The sequence below is a fragment of the Cyrtonyx montezumae genome, unplaced genomic scaffold, assembly GCF_038088225.1.
Source record: "Cyrtonyx montezumae isolate F1298 unplaced genomic scaffold, pur_monq_1.0 scaffold_24, whole genome shotgun sequence".
Taxonomy (NCBI): domain Eukaryota; kingdom Metazoa; phylum Chordata; class Aves; order Galliformes; family Odontophoridae; genus Cyrtonyx; species Cyrtonyx montezumae.
In genome coordinates this window covers 1,913,568-1,933,509 of record NW_027071981.1, presented here as the reverse complement: position 1 = coordinate 1,933,509, position 19,942 = coordinate 1,913,568, and the positions used below count along the sequence as shown (strand labels likewise).

The 19,942-nt window shown below is 34.8% G+C and overlaps 1 protein-coding gene across 8 annotated transcripts in view; it reads left to right on the top strand.

Annotated features, from left to right (window-relative positions):
* The window catches only part of USP34 (ubiquitin specific peptidase 34), a 133,124-nt gene that overhangs the window by 41,360 nt on the left and 71,822 nt on the right, over nt 1-19,942 (top strand). For 6 of the 8 annotated variants that reach the window (XM_065739433.1, XM_065739434.1, XM_065739435.1 and 3 more), the window contains 9 exons: nt 4,681-4,742; nt 11,947-12,028; nt 12,126-12,218; nt 14,914-15,039; nt 15,444-15,573; nt 16,608-16,643; nt 17,049-17,179; nt 18,022-18,638; nt 19,210-19,424. In XM_065739433.1, the coding sequence (XP_065595505.1) occupies nt 4,681-4,742; nt 11,947-12,028; nt 12,126-12,218; nt 14,914-15,039; nt 15,444-15,573; nt 16,608-16,643; nt 17,049-17,179; nt 18,022-18,638; nt 19,210-19,424 (1,492 nt within the window). The remainder of the gene's footprint in view (nt 1-4,680; nt 4,743-11,946; nt 12,029-12,125; nt 12,219-14,913; nt 15,040-15,443; nt 15,574-16,607; nt 16,644-17,048; nt 17,180-18,021; nt 18,639-19,209; nt 19,425-19,942) is intronic. The other 2 variants (XM_065739436.1, XM_065739432.1) reach the window with 1 other exon arrangement.

The window sequence follows — 19,942 nt, the reverse complement described above, 5'->3', positions numbered from 1 at the left end:
CACTGTGCATCCTTGGTCAGTCATTGTTTCCAACATATGCATTCAGGTCATGCTGGGACAGCTGTACAGAAGTGAACTTCATTAATCTGAGTCTTCTCAGTTTCCTGTTTTGTTTGACAATCTTACATTTAAGATTTATAAGGCTTATTGTCTGTTTGCCTTAGTACACAAAATGGTGAATTGAAACAACTTATACAAGAAATATTAAACGTTCTTGTTAGGTTTTGCAGTCTTTTCTGGACACACTTAACCTCTGCTCCAATGGATTACAAAGTATAAGTCAATGATTCCCTTCATCAGTGAGTGTCAGTAAATACAAGACAGATTTATTTAAATTTCATTTTGATTTTCACTGTATTTATTACAAAGAATTATTACATTATTGACTGACAATTTAAAGTAACCTGTACTTCCCATTAGAATATATTCATTTCTGTTACAAAATGCCAATAATTAATTTCCATTGACACGTGACCTTCTACAAAAAAAAAAAAAAATTGTAAATTAGACCCACTCAGTATTAAATGCTGTTTTAAGAGTATCTGCACTTTTTGTACGAAATCCAGTGTCATTCAGTTTTTCATTTATTATATAATTAAAAACATAAGACAGTTAACCCAGCAGAGGTGCTAAAGCAAGCTACTGAGAAATTTAACTTTAGGAAGAAATAGTGACAGTGTGTATTTGTTACTGTATATGTAGTTTATATGCATAGGTCATTTATGACTACACATAAATGCTATGTATAGTATGCTCAATGTTTGAGTTCTGATTTTCTGTCCTCGTTAGTGTAAAGTGAATTTTCAGGGTTTTTTTGATTATGAGAAAACTTTGGAGGGTTGATGAAGTCTTAGGCTGGAAATGCCACCTATGTTTTTGTTTGTATTTTTCATTGCCACGTGCTTTAATAACTTTTTAAAGTTTAATACTTGTTTAACTGTGGAGTTAAGGATCTCTTAATATACCTCGTAGATATATTTAAAAACAAGGCCATTGCTTGGATGTGGAAGGAATTTCCCTCTGCCACACTTCATAATTTTATTTTATACTGTACTGATTTGGAAAACGTAATTTCTAGTATCACTAGTTTAAAAGTAAATTTCAAGTGCTTATAAAGCTCAAACTTCAGCTACTTTTTGCATGTTCTTATGAAAATGGAGACATGAGTTTATTTTTCATGCATTTTTTTCTTTTGGGGGAGTGTGAAATGCTGTCCCTTTAAATAGTTATGCTTTAACTTGTTATAGTAAATGGTTGTGACTATAAAAGGGAGATTTTAAATAACAGATATTACCAAAAGCAACATTCTGCAGTATTTTTAGAGTAAAGCAAATAGGTTTCAGCATGTGAAAAAACAACAATTTCTGAATATTATTTGTTAATAAGGTATATTGAGTCTTTTTTTTAATAAATAGTCTATTAAACTACTTGGAACTCTTGAGACAATTCCTTATGCACCTTCAAATCATGGGAAATGTTCTTTTTTGCTTCTATTTTTAAAGATCGTGGAGGAATCTTTGGAAGCATTAATCATTTTATTGACTTTTGAGTTTTATTTTATTTAGTTTATTATGCTTTGCCAGAAGCAGTTTTAATTGATGTATCTCTGTAACTTGGAATATAAAGATTGAGCCAGAATATACAGAAATTTTGACTGCCTCTTGAAATTTTTTGTCCTCTTTGCAAACGTGGGTCTGTTTGCAAAAATATCATGTGGGTCCATTAGTATTTTCACACAATCTTCTCTTTTAGTGATATACTCTCATGACTACTTTTCTGAAGCTTCTTTTACTTCTGTTCATGATTTTAATGGCTAGAATTTGTTGAAGTAATTTCACTGAATTATACTGCCCAACCAATGCAATTTCAGTCGTCCATTTAGTATCCAAGAGTTAAGAATAAAGAAAACTGCAAAATATTTTCAGTTCTTCAGCTTTTGTTTGTCTAAACCTGAAGTTTTGGTCTTGATCTGTTTGGTCTAACATAACCAGTCCTAACATTAAACCTTTCAGTTCCATGGAAACTCTTGAGACTCACAGAGTACATGCCAGGTTCTTCTAGTTACTTAGAAATTGACTTAAATATGTGAAAATAAATGTTTGTAAGTGATCTGGGATTTTTTTTTCCAAGTTTTTAGTGAAAATAGAAATGTAGCAGGATTTTCCCTGAAAAAAAAAAAGCACAAAATTTGGACAGTATGTGTTCATTTCTTCCCACATTCGGTTCCTACATGGGAAGAGAAATTTGCTTTGTTGACTGGGTCTTGACACACAAGTTGCTAGGGTGATTGCTTTCTCTTCTTAGTTTCTTTGCTTTCCTTCTGTTCTACTCAATAAGTAAGATATCTTTAGTAGATGGATTGTGTGTCTGGTCAGAGGTCTGTTCAGTTTCTTAGACTCTTTCACGTATCATAGAAAATGGAAAAATGTTTTTTCTTTGACATGTAATGATAATATAACATAAAATGAGAAAAATTAACGGTAACATAAGATAAAGTGAAAAAATTTTACCAAGTGAGTGAGTAGAAGGCGGTGCATTGCTTTCCCATATGTACTTTGTATTGCACACATCAGAAATCTAAGACTTTAGTTGTTGAAATCATATGAACCTGCAGATATAAAGAAGATCACCTTTGGACAAATTCTTTTGGATATGGATCCTTTTAGGAAATTTGTGTCACTGTGTGACCATAGATTTAAAATCAGTACTATTTATACTTTGACACTCCTTCACTTTCTGGTAACTTTGCATTTTCAGATGGAACTTTAGTATTCAGAAATTCCAGTGACCTTGCACTTTATTTGACCCAATTCTAATCAGCCATAGCAACTTGTTCGTTAAGTTCTGTTCCTCTATTTTTCCACTCCTAACTGTGTTTCATTTGAAAATAATAACTCACCTGTTAATCTAGCTTTCATGGCTCATTAATTTTTACTCACGTTCAATTTTGTTTCTTAAAAAACATTTTTTTCCCTCTTAAATTTTTTTGGGGATTAGGCATAAATATTTGTGTACTGTCTAAAGGAGATTAATTGTCACCAGAATTACACAGCACATGAACTTGAGTTGTTTGAGGGAGAAAAAAGTAAGCCATTTGATGAAATTAAGCAACAATTCTGATTTGAATTTCAAAAATTCCATTGCAGTGCCTATTTTTTTATGACAACAAATAATCATTATATTTCAAAATGTTTAAAATACCATATTGATGTGAATAATGGGAAACAGAGCCACCTGTGTTTCTGGAAAATTGAAGATGAGGGAAAGAGGAAGTTCTGTAGAAATTTATTTATTTTTTTGTCACTTGGAATTAGTATTTTTTTAATAGAAGTCCTTAGCTTATAGACATAGATGAAAATCAGTATGGTTTCACCCAGTAATGTCAAGTATGTATTATTATGTAATTATCAAGTATATTATTATGTAATTATCTTTGAGAAGACATCTCCAGAAGTATTTCTTATGGAAAGCCTTTGTAAATACTAGAGAAATTCCAAATGTTTAAGGCTTCATAGAAAATTTGTTTAGTCTAATTGACAGTCCTGGAGTTTGCAGTCTGTAGTTTCAGCAAAACATGCTTGTGAAATCTGCGTGTAGTTTTAATTTTAAAATTCCAGTTCTGCAGGTTTACTCTGTCACCCTCCTCCATTGTAACCCAGAGGTGATGAAATGGTTCACTTTTCTCATGCTGTATTCAGCCGTGTTTTAGATGGTGGTGTAGTGGGCTTGTGCTTCTAAAGACAGCTTTGTCTTTTTATAAATGATAATAATGCAATCTCCACAAGCTATTCTGACCAAATTATTTCCATGTCTTTTAGTTAACAGTAGAAGGCTGAAATAACTTGGCAATGAGATGAGGCGATTCTAATAATTAATTTAATTTATTTGTAGTTCCAGAGCATGAGTTAGTACACTTTTGTAATAAATAAAACTGCATTCCTGTAAACAGATTAAGGCATTGCAATGAATGTAACAACAAACTACATAATACCCACTATCAACTATAGCTTTTCACAATTCTCAGCTTTATAGAATGTTAACAGTGAAAGTTGACTACCTGAACAAAATTAAGATTAACAATCAATCAGAAAAAGTTGTGGTTCACGGACATATTTGCTGAGGTCTTTTATAAACATGAGAGAAAACATGACAGATGTGATTCATTAACGGGTTTTTCTTTTCTTTGGGGCATCTTGGAAAAAAAAACAACCTGTTATTTTTATGAACACTGTAATTTTAACTCTCTGACTTTGTAGACTTTTTTTCTTTTGTCACATTACCAATATTGAAATCTTTACTGTTGCAGTAAGTTCTATAATAACACAGAACTCATCCTAAAGCCTAAGTTAAGAGTGTGTATTTCATTATTCATGAAGAGCTATGCAAAGTTACTTACTACTAGATTCCTTGATTTGATTTCTGTCCAGGACAGTTTTCTAACACCATTTAATTGGTTGTTAGAAATTGTTGATTTTTTAAAAAGCAAATAAATAAAAAACAATCCCACTTGACTGCTATAATGCATGGTGTTTACATTTTTGTCAAAGGGGTTTTCTTAGGAGCACTGAGAGGACTGCAGAAATGTGTTTTCTGTCTCTAATATTATTTATAAATATAACAGAACTACCTCATACATATTTAGGTAACCTTTTATTTTCTTCTTCCTTTTTCTAACTATAGAATCAACTTCATACCTTCAATGATGTCTGTAATAATGAGTCATTAGTTTCAGACACAGAAACGTAAGTAGGAACATTATTATGAATACTTGAAGTGTGCTGTATCATTGCAGTTATGTATTGTTACTGATTTAAAACATTGGGAAATAGTGATAATCTGAGGTGTTTATGAGAAATATTCTTATCAGGGGTGTAATAAATGTTTTTAAATGGTAATTTCGTAAGTATTACTAAATGTTTGTGGATTTTTTTATTGTTTTTTTGAAGGAGATAAAGTAACCTTTAGGAAAATGTAGATTATAAAATAATAATAAATACCTGTAAAAGGTATGAAGTATGAATATGAACTAGCAAACTCACATCCAAGTAATATTTTTGCTGTCATCTCATTGTTTCTAATACTCTAGTTAACTGAGACTTCACTGGCATCTATTCTTGTCAGTTTTCCACAGAGTTTGTGAGATAGTGATTTTAGTACTTTATTTTTTTTTTCATCTTAATCAGTGAGCTTAACAGTTTTAAACATGACTCCTATAAATGTCTGTGAAGTTACATACATGGGATTGTATTCCATTAAGGAAATGCATTATTTTTGGTCAGCTTGAAACTTAATGTTAGAACTGTTTATAATTCAGACAAAGTTATGTCTTTAGGTAGCTGAGATAACAATTCTTTTAAATTTCTAGACAAATGATGTGAAACTTAGGATATGACTTGTGATATGTACTCTACCTTAGGGGTTGTATCCATGTGTTTATAGGTTCATAGGTTCATAAGGTTGGAAAGGACCTACAAGATCATCTAGTCCAACCATCAATGTTTATCAGTTTATCTTGTTTCACTAGGTAACATACATTCTCCAGTATCTTTTCCTTGTTAATGATGAGTGTGACAGCAGCAGTTGGCTTGCATTTCTTCTAGGTGGTTAGCTGGCTTTCTATAACCCTTGCTTATTATTGTTAGCAGCAGTCAGGAGTCAAGACTGCAATGCTGTAGACTTCACATGAACAGCAACTTAAATATTTTAAGTGGAGTTACAAGTTGAAATTCTAGAAAGAATCAGAATCTGTTACATTCATTTTTACTTCCAGAAAAATGTGTAAATACCTTGTGAATACAAAACAAATAGATTCCTGCTACCTTTTTTTCCAAGTCATTCATCATTAAATGAATTTGTGAATGTGAGTCCATGATATCCATTTATTTGAAAGCGAATTCTGATACAGTACTGATCAATACTGATGTAGTACCAGGAAAAAAAAAAGAATTATCTTCAAGTGTGATGTAAATATCTCACTATGATCTAGTGAAACCTGAATGCAGTTTCATTTAACTCATGTACATTTCTCAGTATTTTCATTGTTTTAAGAAATCTGTGTTAATTTTGCCCTGGGAGGTGTGGGCTTTTTCCAATCTTTCATTCTGTATCAGTAGAAGTACATACTGCAGGAGTATACCTGGCTTTTAGGTTATGCAGTACAAAGATTTTAAGATTTATGTGAGCTGGTTTGTTTGACTGGGGTGTTTTCAATCTTGTATCACCAGTTTATGTTATATTGTTACTCTGGGGCAGTTTTTTCCATTCTTTCTCCTTGCTTCATGCTAAAAATCTGAGTCTGAGGTGATTCTTGGTTAGTTATATTTTGAAATACATTGTGACTGAAATGTTTAACAAGTAGTGGCAAATTAAGGAACACTAAAAAGGGAAAAAGAGGGTGTTAAATTTCCCTAGAGAAGAGCAGGTGTGCTAAGTTCAGTTATCTTAAGAAGGAAATTGTCAAGTTCTCATTTGGGATATTACTTTCTTGGCAAGGGCATCTGTAAACCTGTCATTTGAAAGGAATCCATCCTTAGCAGATCTTCTTTTCCCTGTTTGGAGTGTGTGATTTTTTTTAATTTGAATTCCAGTTATTCTGATGTTTTATCTGAAAAGTTGGGTACAAATCAATGCCAAGTGTTGCTGCTTTTATTCACATATCTTTTGGAATCAATTCTCTTGTTTAGCAGGCCAAATGATCACAGAAGGATGGGGAAAATGTCTTTCTTCTGCAGTTCATTCAGTACAAAACTTTTCTCTCTCTAGACTCTCTACATGAGAAATTTTTGGATCATTAAGTGCTTATGGAATTGTCAGTGGTTGAATTAAGCAGCAAAAAAAAAAACCAAAAAGCATTTCAATCCTTTTTTTTTTTTCCCTTAGTCAGAGGAGAAGTCTGATTTATTTTGTACCTTTGTAGCCTCTGCAGATTTATCAAGGAAAGATGTTCACTGTTATGTATGGTCATCCCCATTATGTGTTTTGACTTTTCCAGATGCATTTGCAACTGTCACCCTTTGGAATTTCTGCTTCTGTATCTTGATAAGGTGGGTTTGTGGGAGGTATCTTTTTGTATTTTTATTTTTTTAAGAGCTACAAGGTAGTTCTAGCTCTTTTTTTTTTGCATAGAAGTCTCAGAATTTTTTGCAAATATTTTGCAACAGTAGCTTCCCACTTTTATCTACAGGGATTGCAGATTTTTCTGTAAGACAATCTAAAGCATTTTCTACCTAGGGAAAACATTAGATTTCACAACTTTCACTGAAAGGAAAGCAGAAAATTAAGGGAAATCTGTTCTCTAGCTGTAGATATTTGTATGTCTTTTTACATTTAGTTTACTTGACTGTCTTCCTCAGGGTTGAGGGTTTGTGTTGACTGATACTGTCTTGCTGACTCAATGTCATCCATCAGAAAGATACCTTTAATTTAGCTGTTCCTGGCTGTGAAGACAGAATCTGATTTTTGGCATCAGAGCACTGTCTGAGGTACCAAGGAGTATGAAGTTTACCAGAGGGAAAATAAGGAGATTGAACAGAAGAGTCTTTCTATCTTTGAATAGTGATTTCTGAAACTATCTGTCTGATGTCACTTTCTGAAAAATGGTCATTTCCTTCATGGAGGGAATGATTTTTGGTGCTATTTGGACTATAAGAGGAAAAAGTATTCTTTTTTTTCCTTAATGAGGAGACTGTTGGTTTGTGAAAATAGCAGTATAGATATTTTGTTTTGATTTTCACTTGTAGGCAAAGAATTTCAGTTTTGGGATTGAGGTTGATGCTAAGATCACCTCCCTCCTCATTTTAGAACTGGATTGCCCTCTCTACAAATTCTCATCACCTGTCAGTGTAAAGATCTAAATTGTTTCTTCTTGCTCTTCCTTCTCTTTTCTTAAAGAGATGTTAAACTGAAAGTTCTGTGTTGGTTTTTCCCTTTGCTACTGTTTTCTGACTTTGTGTTGAGTTGCTTTCTTGTGTTTTGGCTTGGCTCACCAACTGAGTTTATGGCAACATGATTTTAAATGCCACTTCTCCCTCTTCTCTATTTCCACATTTACATGGATCTTCTCAGATTTTCTCCAAAAAATAGAATAGCGTAGTTACTCAGGTCTGTAACGCTTCTTTGTAGTGGCATACATTGGTGTCCTGGGTGTCCTGGTGGACAACAGATTGACCATGAGCCAGCAGTGTGCTCTCGTGGCCAAGGGCCAATGGCATTCTGGGATGCATTAAAAAGAGGGTGGCCAGCAGGTCAAGGGAGGTGATCCTCCCCCTCTACTCTGCCCTGGTGAGGCCTCATCTGGAGTACTGTGACCAGTTCTGGGCTTCCTAGTATAAAAAAGACAGGGATCTCATGGAAAGAGTCCAGTGAAGAGCCACAAAGATGATGAAGGGCCTGGAGGATCTCCCCTGTGAAGAAAGGATAAGTGAACTGGGTCTGTTCAGCCTTGAGAAAAGAAGACTGAGAGGGGACCTGATCCAGGTGTATAAATATCTGAGGTGTGGGGGACACAGTGGTGAAGCCAGACTCTTTTCAGCAGCGTGTGGAGACAGGACAAGGGGGAATGGCCAGAAGCTGCAGCACAGGAGGATTGTGGATTGTGATGGAAATTGACTCGTTGGGTAAATACGATTTTGTTCTGGGAGGGTGACTTTGCTGTGGACTTGGTTCCTGAACATAGATGATCCTGTGGTTATCAAGTACTGCACCTCAGACCTAGCTTAAAATATTTCAAGGATTTTAACATGGTCTTCCTTTAGGGAGGCATTCTTTAAGAGCTACCAGGAAATGTGTACACTGTAGTTTCCTTCTGGATTTATTTACAATAATGAATGGAATTTCAATATTAATATTCACCTTCTGTAAATATTGTTCAGAAACAACAGATTTTATCAGAAACTGATGCTAATGCTCTTTTCTCCAAAGTCTTATGAAATACCTAGACAAATAATCTTAAAACTGCTTGAGTTTAATTTCTTGGATCTAAAATATCTGTTTTAAGAAGACTTGGATTGATTGTGAATTCTATTAAAAGTCTAGGGAGAAATTAATGAAGCCTGGAGGTTGTCTAGCCTAATATTTTGTGTAGATTTCCAGCAGGAGAAAGGTTGAGACAATTAAACTAGCATGTTTGCTCCCTTCACTTCCTTTTCTACTTGCACCTTTTCCTTTTGCTGTTCCAGTTACTAAATCCACAACATATAGCTGATACGTGTTATTACAGAGATGAGCATTCTCACTCCTGAAGTGTCAAGGGCTTGAATATGTTCTTCATAGAGCAGTTCTATGTACAACTGCTTTCATATTAGAGGGAAGAGCAAACCTATACCCTGATCATAATGCATGTCTTTCACTGTTTCCTTTAGTATGAAAAGAAAAAAAAATATATATATATAACATTTTCAATAACATTGAGCATATTTTTACTGAAAATTGAGCTCCTGCTAGATTATCTGTAATGTAGTAATATCACATCATAGTAGTCATGTAATAATTTGCAAATCACTCTATGAAAAAGTACTTCTTTCTTTTGAAGAATACATGAAGACTGTATTACAGGAATTTTAGCATAGCTGTAAATCGAAATGAAACCATGTTGAAAAATAGTGAAGATTTTACTATTAAGTTTTGTTGTAAGAAGTTGTTCTAGGTTGCTTTGCTTTACTTTGTGTGAGGTTCTGAAATTGCTTGTGGGTTAAGGTGTTGAGTCTGTTTTCAAGGGAAGAAACATATTCAAGGAAATCTGCTAGGCGGAAGAATCTTTTGTGAAATTCAAGTGTTCAGGAAATAAATCAGACACACTACATTTACACTGAAATTAGCTTATTTTGTGAATCACTGAACCTTCTTTGTGAATATATTTCTTAGTATGCTAAAGACCACCATTCTTTATGCAGCTAATAGCTTATTTCTCAAAATGCTATGCATTCAGGTCTACTACATCCAGGGGGTGTATGTTGAGTCATGTGACCAGGTCTGACTACTTCTTATATGGGCAGAATGAAAACGGATGCTTTTTGGCTGTATGTTGGACATGTAGCAGGATCCTTTCTGCCACAGGAGGGGAAAAAGCAGTACAGAGCAGTAGGAGCTGGAAGCAAACAGGTGTAAAGGTGTTTTTGCAAGCTGTGTTCAGCTTTTCAGGAGCAAAAAGCCGGGAAATTGTAGTGTAAGAGAAAAGGTAGTTTATGATTTTGAATTCCTAACAGCTCCTTATTACTTCCCAGAAGGCAGCATAGTCCTTGTATTGGTTTTCTCTTCATCAGTAACAAATCCATCTATTTTGCTACCATGCAGTTTGCATGTGAAACAAGAGTAAAGACCATTCTTCTCACGTAAGAAACTAAACTGATTGCTCATATCTCACAAGTCAATCTGTGGGCACCCTGTTTTCTGTTACTCTAGTCTTGCAGCTGATGCCAAGGCTAGTGGCCTAACAACATGAAAAGTCACTGGGCTACAAGCTCTTGAGCTGAATGAACAATACCACTGTAGTCTCTTCTGCTTGTTGACACGGAGACAGATGGATAGGAGCATTGTTTAGAGCCATTTCAGTCTTTGAGAGATAGTAGTAGATATATTCAAATTGAATAACAGCTTCAGCTGTAAAATCTGCAAGATCACATCACCCACACAAAAATGTTTTTTTCAGATTTTATTGAAAATCCAAATTCTGAATGAATATGTAAAATGCACACTCTGAAGTTTGGTGTGGGGTGTGTGTCTTTGAAGTTTTATGAGTAGGGTTAATTTTATTCATTCATTTATTTATTAAATGAGGCAGTAGGAAGTTAAGTAGAAGCAACACAGACCCAGTGTACCTTGTTTGTGCACTTTTCTAAGCAGATATTCATACTGACTTTACCATGGTTTATTAACAAGTCATAAATGATAGTGTTGGTGAATTGTCAGATCTAGCAAATGAGTTACTTCATAACTTCTTTTTTTTAGCCTTTTTTTTACCTGAAGAAACCCATTTTCTTATAGTTCCAAGACTGACAGTCTTTGTCATCCACGATAATAGTGGCTATATTTGCAGCACAGGTAGCAGTCATAAAAAATAATGACTCCTGTAGTCGTCGAAGACACCCCTTCATTCCCCTTCTCTCATCTATGGGTAGCCAAGCACTTATATTTCAGGGCCATTTAAACTGTGCTTTAAGTACTGAAATGTGCTCTAATTGCTTTCCAGTGCCAAAATCTGGAAAAACACTTGCTTGAAAGGAAGGAATGAAAGGAGCCTCCTACACTAGTTTCCAGACTGGGCAGTTAGTTTTGGAAGTTCTATTTATAACTTATTTTGGAAAATGCAGTTTCCCTGTCTTGTTCTGTTTTGAATGTTTCGTTATGGATTGTCAATAAGTAAAGTTTCCCATTGCTGTGGATGACACAGAACGAAGATTTTAAAAGTCTGTGTGCTATCTGTATCTGACCATGTAATACATAGGTTTTTGAAACGATGTGAATTGCTGTTTACTCTGCAGAATCTGAAAAATGTTTAAGTGCTTTTCTTATAACAGTCATTTCCATCACTCCTACCTTTAGCTGCATTTGCAAACTCTGTAGTTGTTTTGGAATTTCACAATAAACTCAGATGAAGTAGCAGGGTTTTTTAAACCAAAACTTCCTGTATGGTGTCTGAATTGGGTGGCCTTTTTTAACATTAAGCATTAAAAAAAATGGGAATAATGTTTTTTTACTTGTTTGCTGACAATGTAAAGGGATAAATGGGATATGCTGATGTTTGGCATTAGTTTTCCTGCTGAAGAAAAGGAGAGCAGTGAATGAATATGTACTGTGTTCCAAAACATTTTTTTTAAGCTTACCACAATTACAGATGTTAATTTAAAACAAATGGTGTGCTAGGGAAGAGTACTGGATATTTATTATATTTATTATATAAGTTAATTTTATGTATATCCCCCCCCCCCCCTTTTTTTTCTTAATTATTAGGTCAATTGCAAAAGAGCTTGCAGACTGGCTTATCAGCAACAATGTAGTTGAACACATTTTTGGACCAAACATACACATTGAGGTTTGTATAAAATTCTGTCTATTATTTTACAGTGTAAACATCAAGGAGTAACTTCCTGTTTTAGTAAACCTTTCCTCAATATGTTTTCACTTTGCAGATCATCAAACAGTGCCAAGTGATTCTGAATTTTCTTGCAGCTGAAGGGAGACTTAGTACTCAGCATATAGACTGTATTTGGGCTGCAGCACAGGTATATGTAATTTTATTTAATAATTGCAGGAGTGATACAAAAACTGGAAAATTGGCAAGTTAATTTTATTTTACATTTGTGAAGCTGAGTTACTTGAGTTTTTCTTTTTTATTGTGATGGTTAGCTCCCCACATTTTAAGTTAGGAAACTTTCACAGTTTTTTTCATTGGATGCTAAAATTTTTCTAAGCTATTTTTTATGAACAATAAAAACAAAGTTGTGTGTTGGAAGTCCAAGAGTTTTCACCAGGAATAGGGACAGAGATTGTAAGGTAGATGTACTACCTTTATTGTTGTGGTAAGTTGCATTGCTCTTTCTTTATATAACTTCCACTTCAGTACTTGGTGAGAATCAGATAGTGAAAATTGCAGCAGTGAATTTTACAGATGTACTTCAGTGCTGGTGTTAAGGTCTACAGCCTATTTTTTGCTTGGTAGTCCTGGAAAATAGAAATAGAAATAGTCCTCAGAAAAATATATTATTTTACTAATTTGAATGTGTTATGCTACATCATTTAAATTACAGAGGTTTCTTTTTCCTTAGGAGATTTGAATACAGTTACCAGACACTACTATGAGACACTACTATAAGTTCCTACTATGGGAACTTTTCCCATGGTTTCACTCTACCTTTATTTTATATTAAAAGCAAAAACAAAACACAAAAACTTGTCCACACATAAAAAGAAAGAAAACTGAATTTTTCAGTTTATTTTCCAGAAACAAACAAACAAACAGACATGCAAAATGATGGACAGAACATATATATAAAACTTAATTTTATGCAAGTTACAGTTGGAAGTTGCAATTCTTTTTCCTGAGTTCCAGTAGTATTACTGTCTATTTAGTTTCATTCAGTTACTGCTGTAAGCATTCTGTAAACTTAGTAGTGCATTGTCTTTATGAAAGCTGAAATATTATGCTTATTATAATAGCATGCTCTACCAGGCTCCAACAATTAATTGTATCAGGTTAATAATTATTTCAATAATGCCTCCTATTTTATGATGTTGGCTTACGATGTCAGAGAAAGATGTTGATGGTATAGCAGAGAGGCTGTACCTCCTTGACAGTATTCCATTACATTTCATTGCTGTGTGACAGATGGCAGCAGGGGGTAGTCTGACAAAATGGCACCTGACGTGGAAGTGTGTGTGAAGCAAAGGTGTGTCACTGAATTCCTCCATGCCTAAAAAATGACATCCATTTACTTTCACTGACAATTTGACTGAAGGTTTAATAGAGACCAAACAGTGCATGCTAGCACTGTGAGCCACGGGGTGGTGAGGTTCTGCAGGGGCAGCAACGATGGGAAAGGCAATCCATGTTTTGGACAGCAGTGTAAATTATTACAAGCATGACATGCAGGCTCTTGTTCACTGCTGGCGAAAATGCACAGCTAATGGTGGTGATTATGTTGAAGAGTGTTCTGCAGGTGAGAATTTGCTCTGTCAAATAGTGTTATTATTCTCTTTGTATCTGTCGTTGTTTCTGTGGAAATAAATAGGAGGCATTACTTTCAGAGCACTTATGTATACTTAAGAGCTTTTCTCACGCATATGGCACTCTAGATTTTTCTCTTAGCTGTTTTAAAAATACAATTATCCTATGATTTTTTTTAAAGTTTGCATGACCGTTTTCATGTACTGATATTTTCAAAATATGTTCCATATTGGAATTAAGTTATGCCCAGATTACTTCATGTAAAAGGTTTAAACCTCTCACATCTGAAAAGGTGACACTTGTAGACTAAAAGAGTCATGGAAATCTTAGGGTTGGAAGGCCCCTTTAAAGGTCATCTAGTCCAAGACCTCGACTATTTATTTTTCAGTTTTTCAACTACTTTTTTTGACAAAAAAATCTCTGAATTAAAGCAGATTATCTAAGAACTTCTCTGATATGCATTATATTTAAATGCAGCTTTGTATAGATCCCACATAATTTCATTCTAGTTTCAGTAAGTAGAGGATAGGCCCTGTACCCCATGAACTCCTTACATGGATAGTTGATATTTCAGGAAAGAAAATAAAATGAAGAAATAAGGAGAAAAATCACCCTTTTGTGGTATTTATGTGATACCCAACGATATCATTGTCTTTTGTTTCTTTTTCTAAGAGTATCTTCTGACATTATTTTGTTGTTTGAGTTAACAACATCCTTATGAACATAATGAAACTCTTTGACTTTGAGCAGTGTTTAACCAAGGAAATACTTGGGTGTACTGTCACTTTTATACTTAAATAGCATGGTTAGCTGTTGTATTTTTTGACCTCTGTTATCAGAGACAAATAGAAGTCCTAAACAGGATGGTTCTCTCTGTCTTATATTAATTGGTTAATTTCTTCATTTGTATTTACCACTTGCTAGTCAGTTAATCCTTGTAAATACTGTTCTACTCAAGATGTAACATATACCCTAATATTTCATATGTTTATTTTAAATTAAAGTGCAAACATAACTTTTTCGTTTGCCCAGAGCTCCTACTGGAACTTAAAACTGAAGGAGATAGATGGTGGTTTTTCACTCGGTATCACTAAACTTTGCATGCAAAAATTCAGTCAAAATTGCAGCTTTGATGTTTAGAGCTATTGGAAAAATGTTTTTTAAGAATTTATTCTAAGAAGATGTTTAATCCTTTCAATGTTATTCATATTTTTTCAGTGAAACTTGTCATATTCTTTCTTTGTACATTGTAGCTAAAGCATTGCAGTCGTTACATACATGATTTGTTTCCTTCTTTGATCAAAAACTTGGACCCTGTCCCACTTAGGCATCTTCTTAACCTAGTCTCGACTCTTCATCCAAGTGCTCACACTGAACAGGTAAAGATGAACAAAATCACTGTAACAACAAATTTATGTGCATATTTCAATTTGGTGTTATGAGTTTATCTTTCTAAAGGAATGCATGCAAGTAATATTCCCTAATGCTAAACGAGGAATGTACATGAGTAAAATTACCACGTTTCTTCAAGTATGCTTTTCTAGCTTTGGAATTTGCTTTTTCAGAGGCTTTTACCATTTGCATAATCATAAATAGTATTATATAATATAAAAATATTAAAGATACATAATAGGCTATCCATGAAGTTAAAAAATAGTCCATACTATATTTCATTTTCTCTGTTTTGGTGCATTTATTTTGTAGCCTTAGCACACTAAAAGATTATCTTTGCATACAAAACCTGATGTTTCTTCATGGCACTGTTACCTGATTTTCTTTGTAGACGTTGTATTTGGCATCAATGCTTATAAAAGCACTGTGGAACAATGCACTAGCAGCTAAAGCTCAGCTATCAAAACAAAGCTCTTTTGCATCTTTACTCAGTACTAATCTACCTATAGGAAACAAAAAAGGTATGTATTATCCCATTCAATATGGTAGGTATAGTTTTAATTAATGTAGTCTCCTTTTTACTCAAAGTATTTAAAAAAGAAAAAAAAAGTCCTGCTGGCATATTTTTTTCAAGCAGAAGATAAAATAAAGCAGAATAATGATGAGAGCATGTTATAGTTTAACACAGCAAGCAGATAAGTGCCATGGAGCTGTTGCTCAATCCTCCAGCCTGGGACAGTGGTACAGAGAGGTGGAGAGAAGAAGTAGAATTCATGAGTTGAGACAAAAAGTATTTCCTAATACAAAAGGAAGAGAGAAATCATTGTAATTATATATATATACACAAATCAAGCAGTGCATAACATAATTGCTCACCACCGACTGATGCTCAGCCAGTTCCTGAGCAGAGGCTGCCTTCTCCAGTCAGCTCCACTCTGTTTTATTGTTTTTTCCATATGTTGTCAATATTGTGTGGAATATCTCTTTGACTCTCTAGATCAGCTGTCCCCGTTTGGTCCTCTCACAACAGCTTGGCCTTCTCTAGCACCCTTCCTTGCAGGATAATATGAGAACTGAAACGTCCTTGGCTCTCTCTGTATGACACTGCTCAGCAACAACTAAAATATGTGTGTGTTATCAACAGTATTTATCTCCCAAAGCCAAAATGTAGCATCATACCAGGACTATGAGCAAAATCCACTCTATATATCTAACTTAGCATGTATTTTTCTTTTGTTTTGATTTTAATTCGAAGAATAGTCTGAATTACCAGTTAAATATTTCTGTTCTGGTGAACAGCTATAATATTATAGCTACAACACATCTTACCAAAGTTTGTCTGATTTCTAACTTGTTTCTGATATTACTTGCTATTTGTGTTTTTTGTTTTTGTTTTTTTCTATTTAAGTGTGTGTTTCCCTGCAGTCATTATAAGTGCTTCCAAAGCATTATACTGTAGTTAACTAACTTTCCTTACTGATGATATTTATGAATGATGCACAGCTGGCAAAAAGAGTTTTAGTTAGTTATTTTCCCTTCTGCTTTTTTCCTTCAGAAGAAGAGGATCTCAGAAGAGCAGCCCCTTCACCATGTAAGTATAGATATAGCACGACATCGTGATCTTGTACATTTGATGCTGTGTTTTTATAGAGCTATAGAATTTGGGTAGAAGTAAAGCTAGTACAAGTTTGAAAGTATGCTTTTATGAAAATTAAGTGAAAATAGTATTCAGTGTAGAATCTTGCCAATTGATGTATCTGTTTTATGTACTGGGATGAAGAATACAAATATCAGAATACAAATTTTGTCATAAAATGCAAAGTGTTCTAAGAAGAATTGTTAGTGTTGAGGTATTTGGGATGCTTAAGGTGTCTTCCTTATACAAATATTTGTGGTTAGACTGTTTTTCATTTCAGCGTATGGGGCAGATTTATGAATACATGCATTCCTATTAATACATAGTGCAAATTAACTGGGAAACGTGATTTTGAACTAGGGTCACCAGCAGCTAGCCCTCAGAGTAGTGACAACAGCGACACCCATCAGAGTGGTGGCAGTGATATTGAAATGGAGGAGCAGCTTATTAACAGAACTAAACACGTACAACAGAGACTTTCAGATACAGAGGTAAGCATGTTAGTCTGTGAATTTTGTTGCTGAATTGCATGGCACTGGCTATGGGAGTATCTTTTTTTTGTATTTTTTTTCAAAAGCTGAGCAAATTCGTAGTGTGTGTATGTAGCTGCAGTAAACAATGGATTGCTAAAATCTTCTGTTCTGCCTAGTCTGGATTACACCTTGCCTGTGAATGAGTGCACTATAAAAAAGTATAGAGGAGAATTCCTGTGTTTAAATTGTATTCTATTAAAATTAATCTTCTCGTGTTGGGATATTGTTTGTGTGCCACAGGTTGTAGTGAGCTGGGGGTTGGCCTCTTCTCTTGTGTAACTTAGTGTTAGGACTAGAGGGAATGGGCTCAAGTTGTACCAGGAGAGTTTCAGGTTGGACGTTATGAAATATTTCTCCAAAAAATTGGTCAGGTGCTGGAATGGGCTGCCCAGGGAGGTGGTGGAGTCAGTGGCCCTGCAGGTATTCAAGACATGTTTAGATGCTGTGTTGAGGGACATGGCTTAGTGAGAACTAAGAGTAGTAAGAGAGTAAATGGTTGGACTTGATGACCTTGAGGGTCTTTTACAGCCTTGGTGATTTTATGATTTTATGCTAAGAGCATAGCCTATTTTGAATTCCATCCTAAAAACTTAAGTTCTTAGATCTGGGTTTTGCACAGAGTATTTTGTCATTAGCAATGGAACTGAAAACAAACAAGAAACTGAAAAAAATGAAAGCAAACTTTAGGTCTGACACGTGTCCTTGTAAAGGAAGAATAATGTTTGGTTGATAATTATGTTGATTTTGTATTTTCAATGGTGTTCTGTTTTTCCATAAACGTGAAAAAAATAATAATGCAGGAGTCCATGCAAGGAAGTTCTGATGAGACAGCAAACAGTGGTGAGGATGGCAGCAGTGGTCCTGGTAGTAGCAGTGGCCACAGTGATGGATCCAGTAACGAGGCCAACTCCAGTCATGCAAGCCAGTCTGCTGGAAGTCCTGGCAGCGAAGTGCAGTCTGAAGACACTGCAGATATTGAAGCTCTCAAAGAGGAGGAGGATGAAGAGGAAGAAGATAGGAATCATAGTCCCCAGAAAAACAGTAGGAGCACAGATATACGAAGCAGGAAACTGGAATCACAAACAGACATTTGTGTGGGAGATTCACAAGGGGCGTCGGAGAGGAGCAGTACAAATAACGGGACAGGAAAGGACCATGTTTTTAATACTGACTCTGTAACGCCCGTGGATAATCGAATTAGAATACTGGATGCCTGTTCCCATGCTGAGGATGCAGACCATGGCATGGCAGGGGAAATGAGCACTGCTCGCATTTCGCAAGGGTCTCAAGATTCTTGTATAACTCATACAGGAGACTTCCTTGGGGAAACGATTGGAAATGAATTATTTAACTGTCGACAGTTCATTGGCCCCCAGCATCACCACCATCATCACCACCACCATCATCATCACGATGGGTAGGTAGCTTGACATTTCTCCTGATTTTTCTTACAAAAGAAATAAAGATGTTGACAAAATAATCAAATCAGAAATATTGAGTGTATGTTTTGCTATACTCCAGGATAATTGTGTCTGACACTGGTGATATCTATCACACGTAGTCATATAGTAATCTGTCTTGCTAATGGGACTAGTTCTTTTTATCAAGTTTTTGTATTAAATAAGTAGAATAATTATTTAATGTTGAAGTTGTTCCATAGAATGCTCTTGTTTAGGTAACGTTGAAGAAGTCAACACACTCATGATGATGGAGAGACCTTTAATTGGTTTATAGTCATTTCTCAAATTTATATGACGATCTGTTGTTCACATAGATGATTCAGCCTGATTTTAGCTGTAGAGAAATAACAGTTCACTTAAATTACTTCAGTTGTTATTGCAATACATTTATAAACTGTTCGTTGAATAAGTTGATGCATAGTAATGCTTCAATTTCCTTCCAGGAGATGCTTTAACTCTCATTTAACTAATTAGTCTGCTATAAAGAACTTACTTGATATTGTCAGTTCTAATGTTCCTCTTTTACAGGCATATGGTTGATGATATGCTCAGTGCAGATGATGTCAGTTGCAGTAGCTCTCAAGTGAGTGCGAAATCAGAGAAAAACATGGCTGACTTTGATGGGGAAGAGTCTGGCTGTGAAGAAGAGCTTGTACAGATTAACTCACATGCAGAGCTAACATCTCATCTTCAGCAGCATCTTCCCAACCTGGCCTCTATCTACCATGAACATCTTAGTCAAGGTAAGAGTAATAAAAAGGCCAATAAAGATTGTCTTTACTTCCAGCTCAGTTTTGTATGATTTTGAAGTAGTCTCCAATAAATCAAATTATTTTAACCATACATGTGTGGTATTGTGTATAAAAAAGTAGCTTTTCAAAGAAACCACAGTTACTTCTCCAAGAGATTCATTTTTGTTTCATGTTAGATAAAACTGTGTTTAGCTTTTTTTTTTCTTTTTCCTATTTTAAATATCTAATGGAGCTTTCCTTGCAAGTTTAAAGAAAGGCACTAAGATGTCTGACAAGTGTTATTAAAAGAAAGTGCTACTGAAGTGACTTTTTTTTCCCCTGCAACCTTAATGTGACTTTTCTTCTAGTGGGTGAATCTTAGTGATTTCATAATTTATCATCTTAAGTGAGTTAACCACAATGGACTGTACAAAGGATAACTTTAAGAAAATTACTTAAAATACAACTTGTTATCTAGAGGAGCTTTCATTGAAGGGCATTTTCTGCTATTTTAACTTTCACTGGCAAAT